At 50.4% G+C, this 22,438-nt stretch overlaps 1 protein-coding gene and 1 long non-coding RNA gene across 2 annotated transcripts in view; one reads left to right on the top strand and one right to left on the bottom strand.

The window, feature by feature from the left end:
• ST8SIA2 (ST8 alpha-N-acetyl-neuraminide alpha-2,8-sialyltransferase 2) overlaps positions 1–17,147 on the top strand; it is a 42,330-nt gene extending 25,183 nt beyond the window's left edge. The window contains exons 3-6 of the mRNA XM_024561898.3: positions 2,782–2,910; positions 6,595–6,852; positions 9,770–10,063; positions 16,846–17,147. Coding sequence (XP_024417666.2) covers positions 2,782–2,910; positions 6,595–6,852; positions 9,770–10,063; positions 16,846–17,131 — 967 coding nt within the window. The 3' untranslated portion in view covers positions 17,132–17,147. The remainder of the gene's footprint in view (positions 1–2,781; positions 2,911–6,594; positions 6,853–9,769; positions 10,064–16,845) is intronic.
• The window catches only part of LOC128779391 (uncharacterized), an 84,569-nt gene that overhangs the window by 39,010 nt on the left and 23,121 nt on the right, over positions 1–22,438 (bottom strand). The gene's annotated exons all lie outside the window — the stretch shown is intronic.

Genomic DNA, 22,438 nt, shown 5'->3' with positions numbered 1-22,438 from the left:
CTTTACTTCCTCAATATCCTATTTTGGTCAGTCTGGGAATGAGAGGTCCAGTTATTCAGAGTTAGGTGTATCACTTGCCCTTCCAATGTTTTTAGGTCTCTAGACCATATGACACCTGCCCAGAATGGCCATTCCTGACCCTAGAGGACTGACTCAGGAAACTGTCCTCTCTGTCCCTGACACCATTGCTTCTGGATCTCGGAATGACCTCTTAACTGTCTGGAAGCTACAGGTGAAACTTACACTATGCCTGGTGAAATGCAGACATACCAGGTGACCCTCTTCAACTGTGGAAAGAGTCCCTCTTTCTGAGAAGGAAGATCCTGCCCCTGGAGCAGGATCTCCCATGTTCTGTGGTCACTTGGGGTGGGGGGGCAGGGTCTGCAGTCATCTTGGGAGCAGGGCAGACCTAGATTCAGTCCCAGGGTGTGTTAGCAGGGACCTTGGACATGTTATTTTACCCCTGTAAGCCTCAGTTTCCTCATTCAGTTAGAATAGTAATACATCTTTTTCGAGGGGTGTTTCAAGGATGAGAACCTGTGACTATAAGGATCTAGCCCAGCCTGATGTGTTCCAGGCACCCAGCTGATGCGTACTTCCTGTCGCTGTGGATGTACTCATGGCATCAGGAGATGGGCAGAGAAACGTAAGCCTGACATGAGCTCTAGTGTCCTTGGGGTGGATGGGGAGCTAGGGGCAGGAGGACACATTCACTGAGGAGGCCTATCTCAGTTTACTCACCCAGCCGAGTTTGTGCAATGCAGAGCACGAACAACCAGTGAACAGAGGTGGTCCCTGGGCTCATCTACCACGGGTGTCCAATTCGCGGCCCAGGATGGCTATCAATGCGGCCCAACGCAAAATCGCAAATCTACTTAAAACACGATGAAATTTTTTTGTGATTACATGTCACGATATATTTAATGTGTGGACCAAGACAACTCTTCTCCCAGTGTGGCGCAGAGACGCCAAAAGGTTGGACACCCCAAATCCATCCCTTAGGTTTACAGATAAGAAGACAGAGACCCGAAATGACCTTCCCAAGAACTACAGCAAGACAGTGACACAGCCAGGGTTCAAGTTCAGTAAAACTGTGGGTGGCCAGGCAGGATCCCGTCCAAGTTTCACCAGGAAGTAGACAAAGAAATGGAATTTGACCGCTGTCCGTGCCAACGTTTCTCTTTCTTTCCCTACCCTCTTCGTCTGGGTCCCAGAACAGCCTGGAAACCCCTTCTGCCAGCTTCTGAGTAGGTCTCCCCTGCAGGCATGTGTTTTAGAATACCTCTGAACACCCTGCCTAGGAAGAGACAAAAGCGGCACTACCACAGAAATGCAGCCACAAGCAGCTCCCACTGGCGCTTTATGGGATGGCAGCTGGTGATAGGTACTGGCAATTGGCGGTCCGTGTAGAACTGTAGGACCTTAGCACTGGGTACCTTCTGCTTCTACACCTTTTTTCTAGAAATGGGAACACTGAGGCTCAGAGAGGTAAAGTGATTTTCCCACAGTCACACAGCTTGTGAAATCTTACCACTACACCTTCTGCTTCCTTTCATGAAAGCGGCAAAAATTCCAAAGGGGCAAGTCCTCTGTGCCTCCCATAGGCTGCCCCTAGCCTGCATGCTAGAGAGGAGCCTTGGTCAAAACTCTTTTCATCTTCTGCAAAAGTTACTTTATTTGAACCCAAGACAAGGGGCACCATCCAGAGGAGGCAGGAACACTGAGGAATGGGGAGAGTGCACATGTGCACCTCCAAGTGAATTTCTTCTCTACCTACAAAAAGCACAATCGAGCACTGGGTTTAGACTCCATGAAAAAGCTGTCATCTTTATAAAATTGGCTGTTCCAAGGTAAATGCAAAGGACAGAGATGCTTGGTTGGGATTCTTTAAAGCTCCAGAACTGGGCATCCCAAATCCAGTTCTCACTGGAACTGAGAGAACTCACTGTCAGCGCAGACAAAGGAGTGTCTGGCGTGACCCACATGCATCTGTGTGCCGCTGGCAGAGGCAGGCAGCTCCTGCCTTTAGAGATGTAATTGTAACCTAGTTTCTTAGAAACCTACTAGCACCGATTCCGAGCCTCTGAACTGAGGCGGGGCCTGGAATGCCCGGGGTTCCCGAGTTGGGTGGAAAGGTGGTGTGCACCCAGAACTGTGATTTGCCCCGGGCGTACAGAGCCAGCCAGCTCCTTATCCAGCCTCCCCCAGAACAGAATTCAAATCTGAATTCAGCAAACACTTATTTATTGAGCACCCGCTATGTGAGGGAGCACCCTTGCTTACAGTCTAGTGGGAGAGACACAGCATCGATACCTCAGACAAGGTGGATGTTTGAAGTGGCATCTCAGTTATAAAGGATTGAGTGGTAGGATCGGGGGGGGGATGCAAGTTTGTGTTTTCTCTCCATTAAGTTTGTTAACCATCACGATACTGGACTGCTAATGCAACTACTATTTGGAGTTTTGTGAAAGTAACTTGGAGAAGTATTACTATTCTGACCACGACAGCTAGGTTGCACTGGGAGGAAACATTGGGAGTGGGGTGGGAGAAAGGCAGTTTATCACCCCCTTCCCGCTTCCAAGAATGTACATAAGTTACGCCTTAGGGAGAAAGTTTGTGCATTCCAGAAGATAAATAGGCTTCCTTCCCTTCTCAGGTAATAACTGCAATTTTGCTCTTCCAAAGTTTACATCCAAGCCCCAGCAAAAACAAAACTATTAGACTTGTCATTGGCATGCTAACAGATCATGTTTACCCTCTTCCTCTTTCTTCCCCTTCCAGAGCTGAAGTTGTAATAAACGGCTCCTCATCACCAGCTGTTGTTGACAGAAGCAATGAGAGCATTAAACACAACATGCAGCCAGCCTCAGCCAAGTGGAGGCACAACCAGACGCTCTCTCTGAGGATCAGGTAGTGGTAATTACCTCTAGGACGAGACAGGCTTGCCCTTCTTTGGCACAAGCCCGCCAATTGCCGCTCTCTATCATCCAAAGAAGTCAGGATAGAAATAAAATGTTTACCTCCCACTGAGGCAGGTTTCATCTGTAAATGGTCAGTCGGAAATAAAAACCCTGGGCAGGCCCCACCGCCCAGGGTGTGCGTGTGGCCGCTCAGCCAGGGGGCTGGCAGGAGCTGAGGTCGTGGGGCTGGAAGGAGTGAGGCTCTCAGGTCAGCAGCAGCGATAGCCTGGGGGGCAGAGGCCACAGGTGGTTTCTCCCAGGGGACCAGGGAAGGAGATGCAGGGAAATGTCTCTTCCCTGGATAAGGAGACGTTTCTTGCTTAGGACTGCCTGGCATCTGTGGCCTTCTCTGAGTTGCCAGTCCTCCCACTTGGAGAGTCTTTGGAGAGCTCCCCCCCACACACACACATACACGCAGTCCTGCGGCTTGAGCAGGCCGCCTTTGCAACCACACGGAAATGAAAAGCCATAGCTGGACTGGCTGTCTGGCATGACGCCTGATGGCAAAGGCAGAGCTATGCAGTTGTTGGGTGGTGGGAGTGGGAGCCCACCACGTAGGAATTTCAGCTTTCGCACTGTGGCTACTTGCCTTTGATGTAGCTGTCACTGGCCCAGCAAAGACTGGTCAGTGTAACCCAGCCACTCATTTCCAGGCATCAGCTGGGGGCCTGGAGTAGGGACCTGAATCAGGCATGTTAGTGGGGAGACAGTATAAGCAAAGACAGGACAGTATGGTGTGATATACACAATAGACAGTATTGCATCTTATAAACAGGCAGAGATAAGAAGTTCATCTGAGGAGAGTACCTCATTTTGTAAGAGAACCAAAAGGGCTGGCCAGGAAAGGAGCAGTGGGGTTTGAAAGATGATTAGGAGTTTGCCAGACATGCCAAGCAGCATATCACTTGTATGCCGTCTGAAGTCTGGAGCTTGTGCTCAGTGCTACGGGCGTGCAGAACAGAAGGGAGGGAATGGGGTGAGGAGTTGGTGGGGTAGCCAGGACTGGAGAGAAAAAGCCTTTACTATGGTGGCGACCTTCCCAGGCCACAACCATTGGGAGGGAGCAGAGATCAGGGGCCTAGGCCACAGTGGCCAGTCTTGCCCACAGCTGCCAAAAGTGTCACTACACAGAGCGGAGAAGCTTCCCCTCCAGGTACATGCACTGTCAATCTCAAGGCTTAGCTGTGGGAGAGGAGGGAGTGTCGGGGATAGAGAGGGAGATCTGAGACCTGGCAGCTGAGACCACCTGAAGGAGCTGACTCCTGTCCCCACCATCTGCCACCCCTCACTGAGCACCTCTTCTGAGCCCCCTGGATGGGCTCTCCACCCTCGTCACACTGCCCTACCGGCTGCAGGCCTGCACACAGACCCTGGGATCAGCAGTGCCATGGAATCGGCGAGAACACCTTAGTCTCCCAGGACTGCCAAAACCAACTCCCACCAACCCGGCGGCTTACAACAACAGACACTTATTCCCTCTCCGTTCTGGGGGCCAGCATCCAGAAGGCTCCAAGAGACTCTCTCCCTGCCCCTTCTAGCTTCAGGAGGCTGTAGTCTGTCTGCATCTTGTGGCCACATCACTCCAACCTCTGTGTCTGGGGTCACATGGTTTTCTCCTCTGTGTCTCTGTATTCTGTCCCCCTCTCTTTTAAGGACACTTGCCATTGGGATTAGGGCCCATCCAGGTAATTCAGGATGCTATCACCCAAGAACCTTAATTTTAATAACATCTGCAAAGATGTTTTTTCCCCAGCTAGAGCCACGTCACAGGTTCCGGGGGTTAGGAGGTGGACATATATTTGGGCAGGGCCACTGTTCACCCCACGCCACCACCTGTGAGAGACTGGCCCTTCCTCCTGCTACTCAGGGAGAGAAATGAGCCACCGTGCCTGCTGGCAAAGACCAGACTGTGGCCTTCATGGGAATGTACCTCGGCAGGAATGTGCCTTCACCCACGGGGGAAAAGAATTCCCTTCGACTTCAGTTAATCACCAAAATTATTTGTAATAAAAGATTCAGTGAGATATTTGGGATGATGTTTAATAATTGATAGTAATTCCTTATAATTAGATAGAAATTAATCTACTCACACAGGTGTTTGTTTATGGGCTTTCTGGAGGCTCCCTTTGCTTTTAAGTACGTTGGGATAAATCACTACAAAGGTTTTTAGCATTTCCCAAACTATACTAGTTTGTCAAGTTGTATAATACCTAGTAAAGCACAGTAAGCTAAAATAATGCCTCTGTTTTCTATCAAGAGATACAAATCACTCAGCGAGAGGGCTCCCCCAGCATGAGAGCAAGAGGTCCAGGTCACTGATAAGGAGAGTGTGGTGCCTGCCCAGCAGTCTAGCTGCCCCTTGGCTACAGCACAGGTGCCCCAACCTGGACACCCGTTAAATCACCTGTGGAGCTTTAGAAAGCATGCTGAGACCTGGGCATCCCACTGGGGTGCACCACTGGCTGTGAACATCTCAAATCCCACAGGCGCCAGGGCAGCAGTGGAACCATCTGTGCAATGGGGCGCCCATCTTGCAAATTCCCTCATTTGCAAAGCGTGTGAAGATTCTGTCCCTCTGGGGCTCTGGGGAAAAGCAGACTTTGTATCTGAAAAGGCGTTATTGTATCTGTTCTAGATGGGAGCTCACTGCAGGAAATGAAATTCATTTCAGCTGATCTGGGTACCAAATTTCTATCTCTCTCTGACTTGAATCATTTGTAATGATATTTTGGGTGATTTAGAAAGGAAAACCTCAGATCCCTGGGGGCCAGGCCTGCATGGTTTGAGTAAAACTCTCTGGTTCTTCTTATAGGACACCCATCCGTTTTACGACTACATCCTATGCTAGATGATTCTAGAACTTTCCCCCTCAAGCAAAATCACCCAAGAGCATACAAAGCTGTCTTTTGATCCCCTTTGCTTTGAAACACCACAAAGCGACCACACTCTGCGGGACTGGAGAGGCATCACTACTTACAACCCCCAGCTAGACAGCAATAAGGGGGCGGGGAAATCACACCCCACAAACAGACCAGCTCTTGGACTCAGTCTCTCAAAGGGAGAGTGACTGACACGCCTCACGGTACCCACATTCACATTCGCCTCCTGGGAGGCCCCTGGGCCAGAAAAGGCTTCCATGGAAGAAAATAGGTCCCTGAGGAACGAGGGACATTTGCCATTACCGTTTCTGCTCCTAGTCCGGGACTTACTGCCATATGAGGGCCCTGAATCCTGCTAAAGGAAGGGGAGTAGTGTGACCTCTGCTGGGTTTTCCCGAGATGGAGGGTTTCCTGGGAATTGCTAAAACCAGGCGGTCCTGGGAGAGCCAGAACGCAGGCGGCCCTCTGTGGCAAGCTCACTCGGGAGTTTGAATGGAGTCATCTACCGTGGCAGCTTGCACTCCTCATGGGAAGTGGGCATAACCAGGGCAACCAGAGTGGCCGCTGCCATAATCACCGCTAGGCGATTTCTGACAGTCCCTGCCTGGAACCTCTGAGGGCATCTGACCTCTTGGCTCTGCCTGTGTGCTGGGCTCCAGCTGCCCTGCAAGGTGACGTGGTACAGGAAAAGCTGGGCTGGCAAAGGGCCGCTTGCACCAGGGAGACTTATCCTCATGTGTGTTCGGTTCTTGTAGGAAGCAAATCCTAAAGTTCTTGGATGCTGAAAAGGACATTTCTGTCCTCAAGGGGACCCTGAAGCCCGGAGACATCATTCACTACATCTTCGACCGAGACAGCACGATGAACGTGTCCCAGAACCTCTACGAGCTCCTCCCCAGAACATCCCCGCTCAAGAACAAGCACTTCCGGACTTGTGCCATCGTGGGCAACTCGGGGGTCTTGCTGAACAGCGGCTGTGGGCAGGAGATCGACACGCACAGCTTTGTCATAAGGTAACCACAGCAGGGTCTCTGGGTCAGAAGCAGCAGGCGTATTGAAGCTGAGTGTCGCCGGGTGTCTCAAGAGGTTGAAACAGGACACACTGGTTGGGTTAGTCTCAACCTTGTAGGTTGTATAACAAGTGTGCAGTGTGAACAGAATGAAATAAATTCATGTAAAGTGGAAAAAAGTATTGATGCCTCTGGTCTGAACCTTGACTGCACATTAAAATCACTTGGGAAACTTTTAAAAATCCCCACGTCCAGACTGCACCCCAGACCAATTACATCGACCTGAAGGGTAGAGGGCATGTGGCCCAGAGAGCCCGGTAATTCCTTTACACAGTTGAGGTTGGGAATTGCCTGTCGAGTGCAGAGGTAGGCAGTCCATGGCCCACAGCCTATTTTTATCAATAAAGTTTTATTGGCACACAGCCATACCCATTCATTTTCATATCCTTAATGGCTGCTTTCTTACTATAATGCAGTGTTGTGTAGTTCAGAAGGGCTGAACTGCTGCGATGGAGAGTGCATGAAGCCCGCAAAGCCTAAAATATTTATTATTTGACCCTTTACAGAAAAAGTTTACTGACCCTGGATAGAGCCTCCTACAAAAGTTTGGTAAGAAAATCTCCTGGTTAGTCCAAGTTTGCAAAACTCTTTCAAGCATTAGAGAAGCTTATACTCTACCAGTAACCTTATATCCTGGAGTCAAAATCTGGGAAGTGAGAGAGCAACAAAGAAACTTGAATTTTGTACTTGACCATTATTCTCATGAAAACATCACCTCTCACTTTTCAGTCACCTGGGACTCACCTGGAAATAGTTACCCAGGGCCCTGACACCCGACCCCTAATCCAGGCAGACTCAGAAACAAGGTCTTGCTGTCCCTGGTCAAAAGTAGGGCACACAGAGCCTCGAGTTTCACCCCAAACAGCATCCCAGCCCTGGCAGACTGGATACCGCAGCTCAGGTTTCTGTTGGGATTGTCCCTGTGCAAAGGGAGCCTTGTCCTGGGGCTTCGGGAAGCAGTCTCATCCTAGAGCTCCTTGAACCTCAGAACGTGGGATTGGACAGTGTGTTTACTTCTGCATCCACTGGGATGGAAAAGCCACTGCAGCCTGGCAGCCGAACCTGCTTCAGTTTCTTATCTTTTGCCAGGTTCTTTTATAATTTGCTCCTGACCTTTATAACGGCTCAGCCCCCACTTCTCAAAGCCCTCCAGTATAAAGATTAAAGGAGGAAAGGGAAAAAGGAAAGAAAATGTGGCAGGTTTGTCTGATTGGGAGCCAGAGAAGGGGTGAGGGTGGGGTGCAGTGGGCAACAGAGAGGAAAGGTTGAGGTGGAGAAACCAGCATGAGGAAAGGCAGCTTCGTGGATCACGGAGGTCACTGCCGGACCACACACAGGTTGCCTAAGGTGCTGCTGGTCCCCACAGGGTCCCCATGAGCTGTAATGCCAGGTGGAGGAGACTGCCTGACGTAGGGCATGTGTGTGCAGTCAATTCCCAGATGTTTCGGGATTAAAACCTCATCGTGCATGGGCACACCCTTTCATAGGGAGAATCCCACAAACAAATGCCCTTCCACAGGGCACTTATTAACTCACTCGGTTCTCCCAACAATCCTGTCGTGAACATCTGATTGTGTCCTGGCTTTTGCAGTGAGGAATGTGAAGCACAGGAAGTCAGAAGTGGTGGCATGGCTAGTTCAGGCCAGGGTCGGGCCTTGGGCATGAGCTGCCTCTCTCACCTGCAGACTTGCCTTCCGATACCGAATTTTGTCCCCTCCAATAAATACAAGTTTGTCTTATCATTGTCATAAAATGCAAATCTGTCTGTGTCACACTGTTGCTCAAGAACCTTCAGTGGCTCCCTATCACCCTCAGAACCAAGTCACTGACACACAGGCCCTGTGGTATCTCACCCTTCTTGCCTCTCCTGCCCCATCCCCTCCATGCAATAGGCTCCAGTCACAACAAATTACTTGCTTTCCCCTAAATACACACACTATTTTCCCACCTCTGTGCCTTTGGACACAATTCTTACACCGAAAATGCCATATACTATAGTGTTTGCTAAACTGCCTGGCTATAAGACTTACCTAAAGAGCTTATATGAATAAATATTAATTCCTAGGCTCAGCTGTTGAATCTGGATCTTCAGGTGATGGACCTGGGGAACCTGTATTTTTAACAAGTGACTGAGGTGATTCTTGTGTCTGGCAAGGTGGAGAAACACTGTCCTAATATGCCTTTCCCACTGCTGGAGTGCTGCTCATCCATCCTTCTAGATTCCCTCAAGGGTCACCACCTCCAGGAAGACCACCTGATGCTCCTCCTCCCCATAATTATAATGACAGTAGCAATAGTTAGAGTCCTTACTGTGGTCCAGCAGTGCTGTAAGGACTGGAAGTGTAGTGACTCCTCTAGGGCCTGGGAGGCGTGCTGCTGTGATCTCCATCACGGCTAAAGAAATTGTTGTGGATATTCCTTCACCATGAGCAAGCTCTCAGGAAGCAGAGAGAGGTTGAGCAGGTTGCCCAGAATCACACAGACAGAATCAGAGCTGAATTCTGAACCTAGGAGTGTCCCTTCAGAACCCTCCCTCCGGCACCTAATGTGGTTAGGTCACACCTGCCAATGATATGGTCATCTTGTGGGCTGAGGGATGGCTTACTTGCTTCTTTCCTTCTCTACTGGATACTGAACTCCAGAAGCAGGTATTTGACATCCTCAGGGCGCAGTAAAGTCCTATGCATATGCTCAGAGCCTCGTAAGTATGTGTGGCAGGAAAAACAATGACAGGAGAGCCGTTGAGTGCAGGAGGCTGCCGTGGGTCTTTGTTTTAGCAAGCAAAGGGTAGATAAAGTGAAATATAAGCAGAGATGTCTCAGCTTTCCCAAAAGAACCAAGTTGCTTTTTTCTCTGGAAGGTGCAACCTGGCCCCGGTGCAAGAGTATGCTCGGGATGTGGGGCTCAAGACAGACCTGGTGACCATGAACCCTTCCGTCATCCAGCGTGCCTTCGAGGACTTGGTTAACGCCACGTGGCGGGAGAAGCTGCTCCAGCGGCTGCACAGCCTCAACGGCAGCATCCTGTGGATCCCTGCCTTCATGGCCAAGGGCGGCAAGGAGCGTGTTGAGTGGGTGAATGAGCTCATCCTGAAGCACCGTGTCAACGTGCGTACTGCGTACCCTTCTCTGCGTCTGCTGCACGCCGTCCGCGGGTGAGCGGCCCCTCCCTGGGGATGGGGGCTGTCACAGAGGGTGGGGGGAGGGTGCTGTGCTTGGTAGGCAACACTCCTTTCCCAGGTTAATGTCCATCTCAGCTCCCCCACTTCCTAGCTGTATGACCTCTGCAAGTCACCTGGCCTTTCTGAGCCTCCCTTCCTGAGAAATGAGGGGATTGGCAAGTGCGTTTCATCTGCCATGGCAATTTTGACCAACCGGTAGTGCCTGCCTGGAGAACAGTGTTGAGAGGAAACCATAAGGGGGCAAGCATGGAAGTGGGAATATTTATTTGGAAGCTGTTCCAAAGCTGTGACAAAGTACCACAGACTGGATGGCCCAAACAACAGAAATCTGTTGTCTCACGGTTCTGGGGGCTAGAGGGCCAGTATCAAGGTGTCGGCAGGGTTGGTTCCTTCAGAGGGCTCTGAGGGAAGACTCTTTCAGGCCTCTGTCTGTGGCTTGACAATGGCCACTCTTCACAATGTTCACATGGCATTCTCCCCATGCATGTCTTCTCCAAATTTCCCCTGATTTTAAGGATGTGAGTCATATTGGATTAGGGGCCATCTAAATGACCTCATTTTAACTCGATGACCTCTGTAAAGAACACTTATCTCCAAATAAGGTCACACTATGCGGTATTGGAGGTTGAATTCAACATAGCAATGGGGCTAGCTAGCTGCCTTTCCCACTCGAGTCTTTGATTCAGTGCACCCATGCCAGGAGAGTCCCTTAAGCACCGTGTATTCTCAAGATTCTTGCTCGTGCTGAGACAGTTCATGGGCCTGGGCATTGCAGAGTGGGCAGTGTGGTCTGGAGACCCTGAGCAGAAGGCTTGCCCTGCAACTCCTGCCACCCCCTACCCCAGCCTGAGCAGCTCCTCCAAGGGACTTCCAGCTCTGCCGGCCTGCCCACTGGCACGGTGCCTGGCTGGCTGTGAGCGAGGGAGGTGAGCAACTGAGGGGGAGGACCCAGGCAATGAGAATGGCCCCGGGGAGTGGGAAACTGGTCAGCAGCTGGTAGTGAATGGCTCTCATTCAATTACAACAATGGGGAAGGCTATGACCCACAAAGAGGGCAGGAAAGCAGGCCCATTCATCTGCCCAGCCCACAGGCCTGGTGCAGAGCTGGCCTGTGAATTGGTGCTTAATTAGGCACCAGGAGTGCTGAGCCCAGGCCCCAGGATGGCACTGATCCAGTGGGCATCCCTGCCAAGGCTGGAGCAGCGTGTCAGTGAAGCAGGCCCTGCTGCTCGTCAGGGGGGAGCAGGACTGAGGGCCAGAGGGCAGGCCCGGTGGTGAGAGACTAAGCATGGTGCGGAGACTACAGGGAGACCTGAGGGTTGTGGGTGTCCCCAACCAGACATGCCCGTCACAGTGCAGAGTTTATCCTGTGCACCAGCCACAGGAGCTGGGCCCCAGTCTTCTCCAGGGGACACAGAGTGTGGAATTGTGTTCTGCAGGGGTATTCCATGAAGAAGAACAGGACAGGGGGGTCTGTGATACTGAGGCACAGATGGCTAATGGCATTTGGTCATTTTTAATGGATTATCTCTATTTTTTTTTTAAATAGCAATGCACACAGTAAAAAGAAAAACCCAAATACTATAGGAGGATTTAAAATGAAAAGACCTTCTCCACAGAGGCAGCCTTGTTGAACTGTTTTTCTGTGTGTCCTTCCAGAAAAATCCCCTTTTACACATAAGGAAGCATGTTTTAAGTACCACCCACATCTTGCTAAATTCTGGAAATTATTGACAGGTACCACCTTGTTTCACTTCTCAGCTTCCTAGCCTTCCACCAAGTCTGGACCATAGTTAACATAAGCAACGCCATGGGTGGCGGGGGACACAGTGGGCGTTTTAGTCTTTTGCTAATATAACCAGTAGTACAGTGATCATCATCTACCGACACCTGCACACAGGTTTCTGTATATAAGCTTGCTTTTTAGAAGTGTCACTGCTAACAAAAGAGATGGATATATGCATTATTAATCTCTATAGATATTGCCAAGTTATACCTATGATTATTAAAAATGCTTGTTTTTCCATAACCTTGCCAACATGGTGTATTATCTTTGCCAATCCAGTAGAAAACGGCATCTGACTGTTTGAAATTGGATTCCTTTAATTATAGGTGAGGGTGAATATAATTTTTCAGTTGGGAGTGGCATTAGTTTAAATCCCAGAATCTAGCCAGAAGGCTTAAGAAAACCCCACCCCACCGCTGCCAAGAAACAGCCTGGCTGGGCCCGTGTGAGAGCAGCAGTATCTTGACTCTCTGGGGGTCCCACCCTGTAGCAGGGGGAACCCAGGTAACCAGCATCATATTTTTCCTTTTTTTTCTTTTGTCAACACGCTGCCTAGGATGCTGTTAGCCTGCATTTTGCACGTGCAGAGCCGGTGGCTGCCCAGAAGAGAGTGAGGCCACGCTGTGTGGGCTGGTCTCCCACACAGCACTACTGTGATGTCCTTCCCTTGCCCTGCCCGTGCCTTCAGAGGGAGCCACTAGCCTCTGCTCGCTTGCTTTCATTCATGGCTTTACTAAGACTTGTGAAGCTGCACCCACTTTGTGCATGTTCTTTGTGCATGTACTATGCCAGGATCTGGGGTTCATGTAGAAGCCAATCCACTTGCTCCCAGAATTTTAAATTATAAAGGGGGAGAAAGACAAGCAAGGAATTACAGAGTAGCACGGTAAGTGCTGTGATAGGGAAAGAACAACAGATGGAACACGACACCCTCCAGGTAGGTCCGGGAAAAGTCCCTGCCGGAAGTGACATTGAAGCTGAGACCATAAGAAGGGGTTGCCAGTCAGGAGTCATGGGAGCTGATGGGGTCCTGGAAGAAGCCAAGGAGTCCCTCATGGCAATGTGACTGTGCTTATCAGGTTGTGGGAGGGATTTCAGGCCCAGATCTCTAGGGCTTCACAATCCTGGCTGAGGCCATTGGCTGTTACCCTGTGGATTCCAGGAGTCACTGGAAGGTTTTTGGTGGCATGGTCAGACTGGAGGCTGGCTGACTTATTTGGTTAAACATGGAAACCTGGGAACAAGGAATCAGTTTCAAGCATCCCCAGGCTTGAGCAGCTCTGCACTCCTGCCCCAAATTCTGAGACAAAATGCCCAGCTTACCATTACTGCAAAGCTGGGCAGCCTGGTCCAGACATGTCCCCAAAGACAGCAGAGTCTTAAACAGTGCTTCCAAGGACAGGACAGCAATAGGGCCAAGGCTGACGATGTGGGTGATGTGAGACCGGGAGCCAAAGCGTTCTGTTCCTGGCCTTGCTGCTGATTTTGCACAAAATAGCACTAAGTGTCCCTCGGCAACCACCTACGAGGCATTCCTGCTCTTAAAGGATGAAATGAGCTACATCCCACGAAGTACTTTTAGCTTCTTGGAGAAAGCCCTTGTGGTCTCTTTTTCCAACATTGGTAGCCCCCATTCTCGCCACGTATCAAGCCCAGGCATCCAGGGAGAAGGGTGCTTTCGAGATGATTTTGTCAAGCCTCATTTATTGCTGTCTGTGCTCATAAAATACAGTGCTTAATAGTTTTGGCAATTGGAGTAACCAATTTGAAAAATAATTACTGCCTTCTTTGAGATTACTTTGCCTCCTAATTAAAATCTCAAGCCTGGGCCATTAAAGGTGTACTGTCAATATGATGTCCCAGATGCACCCAGCTAACCGCATTTGGGAGGGTGAAATTAATTAGTTAGTGTTTTAACACCCAGCTGTTATCCTAAGGAAAGAAACAGTCTACAAGTCAGCCAAGCACGCAGTCGCTAAATTGGCCAGTGAGACTGAGAAGATATAAAGGGAATCGAGAGTGTTTTGTTCCTGCAGAACTTGGCCAGCCTCTCTTACAAGCTGCTCATTAAACAGTGCCCTGTGTCCCCGTCAGACGTCTCTCAGGAGTTCTTGTTTACCTGCGGATGCAGAGCAGGAAATAAGTGAGTCCCTCCACACAGCTGAGTTCTCAATTCATCCCAGAGCCTTACTTGCTGTTAACACCTTTCCCAGTGATTCCGGGTGAAAAGCCTGGCTCAGACCTGAGAGGCTGGGCGTTTCTATTCCTGTCCCAGCCGGCCACAGTTACAAAGCTGCGTGCACTGCTCACGTCCTCCTTTCTCCTTTCCTTCGTCGTCCCATTTTTCAATGCTACTGGAGTCAAACATTTGCTGAGTGCAAGAGAAGTCAGGATACTCAACTCGAGACTGGGCTGCAGTAACAAACCCTGGAACCCTCACAGTTCAACATGGCAGAAGTTCATTTCTCGTTCTTGCAAAGTACCATGTGTTGGCAGGGGCTCTCTTCCAACCAGTGACTCAGGGATCCAGGATTTGTCCATCTTAAACTGACAGCATCTTTACAGGAGGCTCTGAAGTTCTCCAACACAGGAGAAGAGAAAGTGAGGACCTGTTCTTGAGCAACATCAGCCCAGAAGGAACGTATCTGTAGTCAAAGCCTACTGGCCAGAAGTGATCAGATGACCCCTGCTCAAAGACAAGGAATTCTGAGAGAGACAGGAGATAGGAGTATTTGCTGAGCACTACTCTGTCTGCCATAGAGCCTTGGCTGCAGCAGGTACTGAGCCAGATGCCTTTGAACCCCCTACACAGCATAAGGCGTGGCCCCTGCTCTTGAGGAGATCAGAGCACAGTTTTGTAGGGGAGACCAACCCACACAGTAATGGATTGTCAGCCCAGGCTGATAAGCACATTGGGAGAGGCAGAAACAAAGCTCTTGACAATAATGTGGAAGTGATTAAGTCAATTTGGGCTAGAGAGATGATGACAGAGCAAAGGGAACATTTCCAAGAAGATGTGATGTATGTGCTTGGTTCTGGGGGGATGAAAGAGAGAAAGAGAGTTCATCAAGGGGACACGTGAGGGAAAGGCCTATCTATGGGGAGGGCACATCACAGGTCTGTGTAACCAGACCCGGCTATGAGCTCCTTGGATGTTTCACCACAGATTAAATTCTTCCCTCCCCATCTCTGGGCAGAGCATTGATAGCCTGCAAAGAAATGTATTTCTGAAAGCCTTTCCCTGCTAAGTCCTTACTATCAGAAAATAAACAAACCACAGATCCCTAATGTGGCGTGTGGCCGGTGCTAGGGCTTGCATTGGTTCAGGCAGTGGTCAGTGGGACGCAATCATGCAGGGACACTGCTAGTTGGTTGCATGTCCCTGGATGGTGCCAGCAGCAGCTGTGGCCAGCTTACTCCCAGCCCCAACTCTCCCAGAATCACTCAGAGTGGAACAGATCCAGGAGACAGGCATGGAGAAGCTGCATGTCACCTGAGCTCTATCTATCTAACCAGCTGCACGAGAAGTTCGAGTCTTCTCAAGCAGATCACCCCGGACTCACATGTTTTCTTCTGTCGTCTGGAAGAGGACAACTTCAGTCCAGGAGAACCACGGGTCACCCACAGACATCGTCTGTTTGGCCCACCCAATAGGGCCATATGTGGTATTTTTGGAATTTTTGTAAATTAGTTGCCAACATTTGAAGAATTTACATTTAAAAATCCAGATTTTTGACACTCTTGATAAAAAGCAGAAAATCTGGCACCACCACACTGGACAGCAGTAAAACTGGCTACCCCTTTAGATGCCACAGTCCCCACCACTCCTTACTATCTTAGCAATGCAGAGTTCACGTGTCAGTTTTCCTTGCACGTGTCCCACCTCCCAGCTCACTCAGTTATATGCCCCGTAGTCCACTGGCCTAGAAGACTCCCCAGGCCCAATCACCCTTAAAACTCTGACTATTCCATGCGCTCACTATTTTTCCTCCTCTTGGCTGAATATGTGTCATTCTTCAGTTCCTTTGGCACAACCACCTACCAGTCAGAGCAAGGGTTCATAGCCTTGGCTGAATATTTGAATTACTGGGGGAGGTTTTAAAAATCCGTATTCAGGCTATACCTGGAGGTCATACCCAGGCATCAGTTTTCTTAAAGCTGCAGGTGATTCCAGTGTGCAGCCTAGGTTGATAACCACTAAGTTGGAGCTGAAAATGCAATGGATCTGCTCAGGGGGCACTGAGCTCCTGTTACTGGAGGGGGTTAAGCCAAGGGGGATGAGCACTTGGCCAGGATGTATAGAAGAATCCGAACAGCAGCTGCTGCTCTTCCGGGATCTTCCTCCTCCATGCACTCACCTTGCCTTTGCCCCCTCCCAGGGTCCACCCAAGCTCAGCGTAGCCCCACTGAGTGTAGACAGTACTGAGGTGGTCTAAGGAAGGACTTCTTTTCTAAGGATGCCCCAACCTCAGCATCAAACATCCCGCCCCCCACACCCTGGCCAGCACCTCCTACATATTAGCAGGTAATGACACAGGATAGTCCTGGACAGTCCATTAGACCAGCCACTCTCCCCAGCTGCCCCATATCTGTTTGGGCCTTGTTATGAAGGGGAAAGAACATGGACTTGGAATCAGAAAGCCTGGAGGGGAGTCCTGGTTCTATACATTGCCAGCTTGGGGTCACCGAGCCACTTTTCATCTCAGAGCCTCATTTCTGCACTCGTGTCTATGAAGGGGCTTGTCTTGTTTCCATTAAATCACATATGGGAAAGCATAAGGTCGTTGGCTCCATTGCTCAATGAGTGGCGGGTGTCATTCCCATGTGAAGGGAGCTGGGAAACGGTCGCTTGACAGGTCTCTACAACCCCTGGAGTAGCAGGACGCACTTTTCCTCTTCCTGGAAAGGATAATTCACAAACTCATGTTTCCTCTTTTTGTTTCTTTTGTCACTCTTTTTCTTTTTTCAGATACTGGCTGACCAACAAAGTCCACATCAAAAGACCCACCACCGGCCTCTTGATGTACACCCTGGCCACGCGTTTCTGCAACCAGATCTACCTCTATGGCTTCTGGCCCTTCCCGCTAGATCAGAACCAGAACCCTGTCAAGTACCACTACTATGACAGCCTCAAGTATGGTTATACTTCCCAGGCCAGCCCCCACACCATGCCCTTGGAGTTCAAGGCCCTCAAGAACCTGCATGAGCAGGGGGCTTTGAAACTGACTGTTGGCCAGTGTGACGGGGCCACGTAAGTGGGCACCCTGCAGGACTCAGTGGCTCACATTTCCTGCCAGCTATACCACAGGCAGGTGGGAGTCGGGGTGGCGCGAACTATAGAACAAGCAGGCTAGTGGTTTTCTTTGTTAAAGTGTAAAACAGTGACCAGAATATATATATCTATATCTGCATATATATATTGACCTGAGTATTTATAACAGTGTGGTGTTCATCTAGCATCAGGCAGACAAGCCACAGGAAGAAGGTGTGGAGAACCCACCAGAATTGAGACTCGGTCCATCTTTGGGGACAGAAGGACTCAATATGGAAAGAAGCCAGTCCCGTGACTTTGGATAACAAACTGCCTCCTGGAGTGGAGGGGTCTCTGGGCTCATGGACAAACGGAGAGCCGCCTGTTGGCAGCTGCCTCGAGCCCCTGAGAAATGTGGATTCTGGGTGAGCTGAGACCCAGAAGCGACAATCTGATTGAAGTCTGACATGGAGCTGTTCACAGAGGAGAGGGAGGTTGGAGCGTTCTGCTGGCAAAGGAGCACAAGGACAATAAGAAGCAGAGGCCACATCCGGGCTTGGAGGCCTTCCCACACACATAGAGTTTAAATGCTCAAGGGATGAACGGCAGGTGACCCGCCTGTTCCAGACAGGCCTCCAGCACTACGGAGAGAAGGCTAGAGAAGACACAATGGGAAGTTCGTACCCTGGCTTGCAAGAACCACCAAGAACCCAGGACGGAGCAGGCAGATGACACTGAAGAACTGGGGTGCTGCAGATTGTGTTTTTGAAAAATTGTGACCTCCTGCTAAGATTCGGCACTCCACCTCCAGAATAAGACAGAAGAGGGTCCAGACAGTGGTTGCAAAGGATGTTCTCTAAAGCAACTTGAGTCCACGAAGGAGGAAGGGACCCTGAGACATCACCCTCAGAGTTAGCCTCCTTCCCGCCCAGTTAGAATGTGACATGAGGGATTGTATTATCCCCTTCCACCACCAGGGAAGCCACAGCGAAAGCTTGGAAGGGCACTGCAAAGATAAAAGTCATCCTTTCAGAAATATATAAGATTGCCTCTCTGGGTGCCTCCAGAGCCCCCGAGTGTGAGACCCAAAAGAACGCGAAGCATTTAGCTCCACTTGTCCGCAAGCGCTCTGTTTGCTTTCGCATCGTGCCCACCATGGGGCCTCTGCAGCCAGACTGCTGTGTCAGCTTCACTTCTCGTCACGCTCCCATCCTGCTGGGCACACTAGCCAGCACTGAGCTCCAACACTGAGGCTTCCAACTCTGCAGGGAGAGGTTCCAGTGTCCCCTCCACCCCCTTCCCTGCCAGAGGCAATGATTTTCGAATTTTGCAGAATCTGTGTTCCCTTTATTAAGATAAATAGTTAAGACTTTCTTTAAACCCAAAGCCAAAGGCAGTATCCAAATACTGGACATAATGTCCCCAGGGGAACCCTGGGCTCGATGCCAATAACTTAGGGGCTGGAATCACAGGTCATGTAGAGACAAGCATTAGCTGCCTTGGTTTGTTAGATGTATTTTCTTGCCTGATAAATAATGGTGTTTTAAAACGTATTTGAAAGAAAAGTAAAAACCCATTATCTTGAAGGTGAAGGGAGTTAAAAATAATCAAGATCTGCTCCCCAGCACATGAGACTGGACATAATTAATCAGTGGTAACTGGGCACAGGACAACTACCCCTAATTAGTGGCTGACAGGAAGCCAGTGGAGGATACTCAGAACCCTCAGCCCCACATGTGGACGCTGCAGCTCCAAACCATGATTACGACTCTGCACATGTGTGTGTCTCTCCTTGTTGCTCCTGTGGATGCTCAAAGCCTAAGATTGGGGATTTGTAGGATACAATGAGTATCTGAGAAAGCACCAGCCCTAACAGCCTCTGTGGGAACTGAGTGGTTTGGTTGTCATAAGAAGTGGAAATAATTAGTATCATATTTTACACTTCTTCAGGGCCTTTCATCTTGAGGATCTCAGAAGCCCCGGGAGACATTTAATTTCTGAAGCTTGCAGTGCTGTGGGGAATGAGCAGGACTGCCAGCAGGGCCTCCATGCATGAGCCACAGTCTTGGATTCTAGAACATTCTAATGGTGAGCCCCAATGTGAGGTCCTGGAGTTGGCCCTGAGCTCCACCTGCCTGCCAGCACCCCTCCCTGGGGAGCTTACGGACCAGAGCTCTTCAGAAAGCATGGTTTTCTTTCTGGCCCATCCTGGTTCCTTAAACTGAAACTAAGAAGAGTTGAAGTGGAAAAGCCCTTGCAACCTGCCTCCGGGTTCCCTCCGAAGAAAGGTTTGTGACCCTGGACGACCCACACGTTGCCATCCCCCAACTCGCGGGTCCTGCACTGCCACGAGGCTTTGGCCGTGGGATGGTGGGAGCTTCCAGGCACTCAGCTTCCCCTCTCTCCTTGATCTTCTGCATCTGGGCGCATAGTCAGAAGATGGCCCTTCCTATACTGCCTCTTTACAGCTCAGTTTGAGCGAGATTTCACTGCAGCCTCCAGCATTACCCAGCTAGCCTGAGGGAAGTGGGGGCCAAAAAGTCCTGGCCTATCCTGTGTACCTCATACCCTGATCTGCTGTCTTGTCATGACAGTGGACACGCCACCCCGGGCCTTTTCAGTCTCCTCCTGTGGACCCTCAGTCAATCCCCAATTGCCCTGATATCACCCACCCTAAAGCCCCTCAAACCTCCTCCATTCTCCTCAAGCCCCCAAATGAGCCCCCACTGTCTGCCTCTTCCTTCGCTGAAGAAATGGAGCTTGCTGAAATGAGGTCTCTCCTCAAAAACCTCTTGATCTCCCCCGCCCTCCTTTCATCTACTTTCCTCCCAGCTCAAAGGAAGCAACATCCACCTTCAGGCCAGTTACATTTTCGCTGACACCCTCAGCCACTCCCCTGTGGCCTCTGTCTTCTCTGTCCAGTAACACACGCTCATTCTACCCATCCTGGCTCCCATGGCCCCTTCCCTGGGAAGGCGTCTCCAGGCCTACACGGTCTTCCCTCCTGAGCCCATTCAGCCTCCAAGCCCCTGGCACCTCCGCAGTGCCACATCCAAAGGCCCTTTGTCATCAGCAAGCTCTCCACATCACTTGGCTCTACAGTGACCCCTCCCAGACACCCCTTGTCCCCTTGGTTTCCAAGCTGCCATGTTCTTGTGTTTTTTCTCCTCCCTTCCCAATGCTGCTTTGTTGCTTATTTATGTATTTATTTATTTATGATTTATTTATTAATGCCCTCACCTTAACCTAAAAAGGAGCCAAGGTAGATCTGACTGTGATTGCCGCCTCTCCTCCTTGCCCGCAACACAGACATTCCCCCTTCCATTACCTGCCTCCACTCTCCATCAGCAACCTTGCACCTTCCTTTGGGTCCACACTCCCCTGCAGCCCAGCCCCTCTCCTGGGTTCCAGGCTGGGACCACACATTCCTTGTTGGACATTCGCCCCACCTATTCTGGCAGTGCCATAAACTCATACATCTGAAGCCAGGTTGATTATCTCTGCCTCCCCTTCCTCCACAACCCCTCCTTTTTCTGTTAGAAGACCTGTGATCCCTCCCACCACCCAGTTCTGAGACCCTAAAGGCATCTTTGACTCTTCTCCATGTATTTCCTTGCTGCTCTTCCCCACCAGCACTGGCCTGGCCTCCTTGTCACGTGGGCCATTTCAGCAGCAGTCTCCTCTCCTAGGTTTCCTCTGGGCATGCTTGCACCTTCTCCAGTCCATCCTGAGCGTGCACAGCGATTCTTATCTCCAGCCATTCACACACTTTTAAAACTTCCCGTCCCACAAAATGACGTACAAGTCTTTGTGGTGATATTACAGACATAAGGCCCTGTTCTCCCTTTGCACCCTGCACCCGTTGTCATTCCTGAAAGAGGCGCCCGGTTTCCCTGTCTCTGTGCCTTTGGTCTCACTGTTCTCATCTTCTGGAATGTCCTTACCACCTGGAATGCTCTCTTCTGTTTCCTTCAAGGCCCACGCAGAAACCACATCTTCCATGAAGCCGTCCCTGACCTTCCAACCACTGGGATCTCCCCCTCCGCCGAACCACCGTAGCACTTTATTTCTACTTTTCTCACGGCACTTATCATATTCTGCCCTGTATTATAGTTACTGTGCATTTGTCCTATGACCGTCCTTAGACTGTAAGCTCGCCGAGGGCAGGGACTGTGTTTTGTTTATCTGTGTCCAACACAGCACCAGGAATGGTGCATAGCACACAGTAGGTGCTCAATAAATGTTTGTTGGATTAAATCCTTAATGCCTGTCTCGGGCTGTATAATTAATGAAGTCATTTGCATCTATAATGTCACAGGAACCTCCAAAACATCATGCGAGTCGGGCAGGTGCAGAAATCATTACCCTCGTTGTACGGGTCATAAAACCGAGGCAAAAAATGACGTGAAGGCGCGTAGATCGGCAGAGTTTGCATCCGGGGCTTCCCACCCCCCACACCAGGGCTTTTTCTGTTAATCCTCGGGGGCTGGTCGTTGTAAACTAGACACTGACCTAACTAAGCACAGTCCTGGCCGCTGCAGATCTGGGCGTAGTCAGGCAAACCTCATTGTGAACCCCAGGTCTTGTGCCCATCAACACAGGCAAAATCGCACCCCTTTGGGGGGAGGACAAAAGTCATTCAGGTTTCACAAGGCCCATGGGGTAGAGTTGTGGGGCCTCATAAATCATTCCTGCTGCTGCTGTCACAGGATAGGGAACCATCTGTCCAGATGGCAAAGACACCAACAGCTCCAAGGGTTGCTGTTTGATAAATCTCTTCACGCCTAATTAAGGCTCCCTGTCCAGGATGGATGGACCAGAAACAGGAATGAGAGATGCTGATCACGTGAGACTCAGACGTGCGTGCTGCCTCCTGAATGTCCTTTATAGCATCCCAACGACACCGACAGCCTGCCCCTGCCCTCCTGTCTCTCACCAGCGCTGCTGGGTGACAGCACCTCTCCCGTCTTCATCCTATCTTTTTGCTTTCCCTCTCCAGGGCTCTTCCCCTGGGCATCCACCAAGAGCAGGGTAATCTCAGAGAACTGCAGCCCCTCTTGGGTACCCAAGTGCTGACCTGGGGCAATGTGGGAGTTGATAAGGTGGGAGGAGGATAGGGAGCAGTCTATGCCACCCCTCCAGGAAGCAAAAAACTAGGGGCTTTGTTCTCATGGATGGCCATCCACAACCATGGACTACCGCAACAGTCCCGGTAGCGGGGAAGTTCCCACATGCACTGAATGGAGCCATCCAGCTCCGGATCACCCAGTTTGTCTAGAATTACCTCAGTTGCCTTTGACCAAAACCAACA

This window comes from Desmodus rotundus, chromosome 10 (assembly GCF_022682495.2).
Source record: "Desmodus rotundus isolate HL8 chromosome 10, HLdesRot8A.1, whole genome shotgun sequence".
NCBI lineage: Eukaryota > Metazoa > Chordata > Mammalia > Chiroptera > Phyllostomidae > Desmodus > Desmodus rotundus.
Note: the sequence above shows the minus strand (reverse complement) of the source record. Positions and strands in the feature narration are given on the sequence as shown.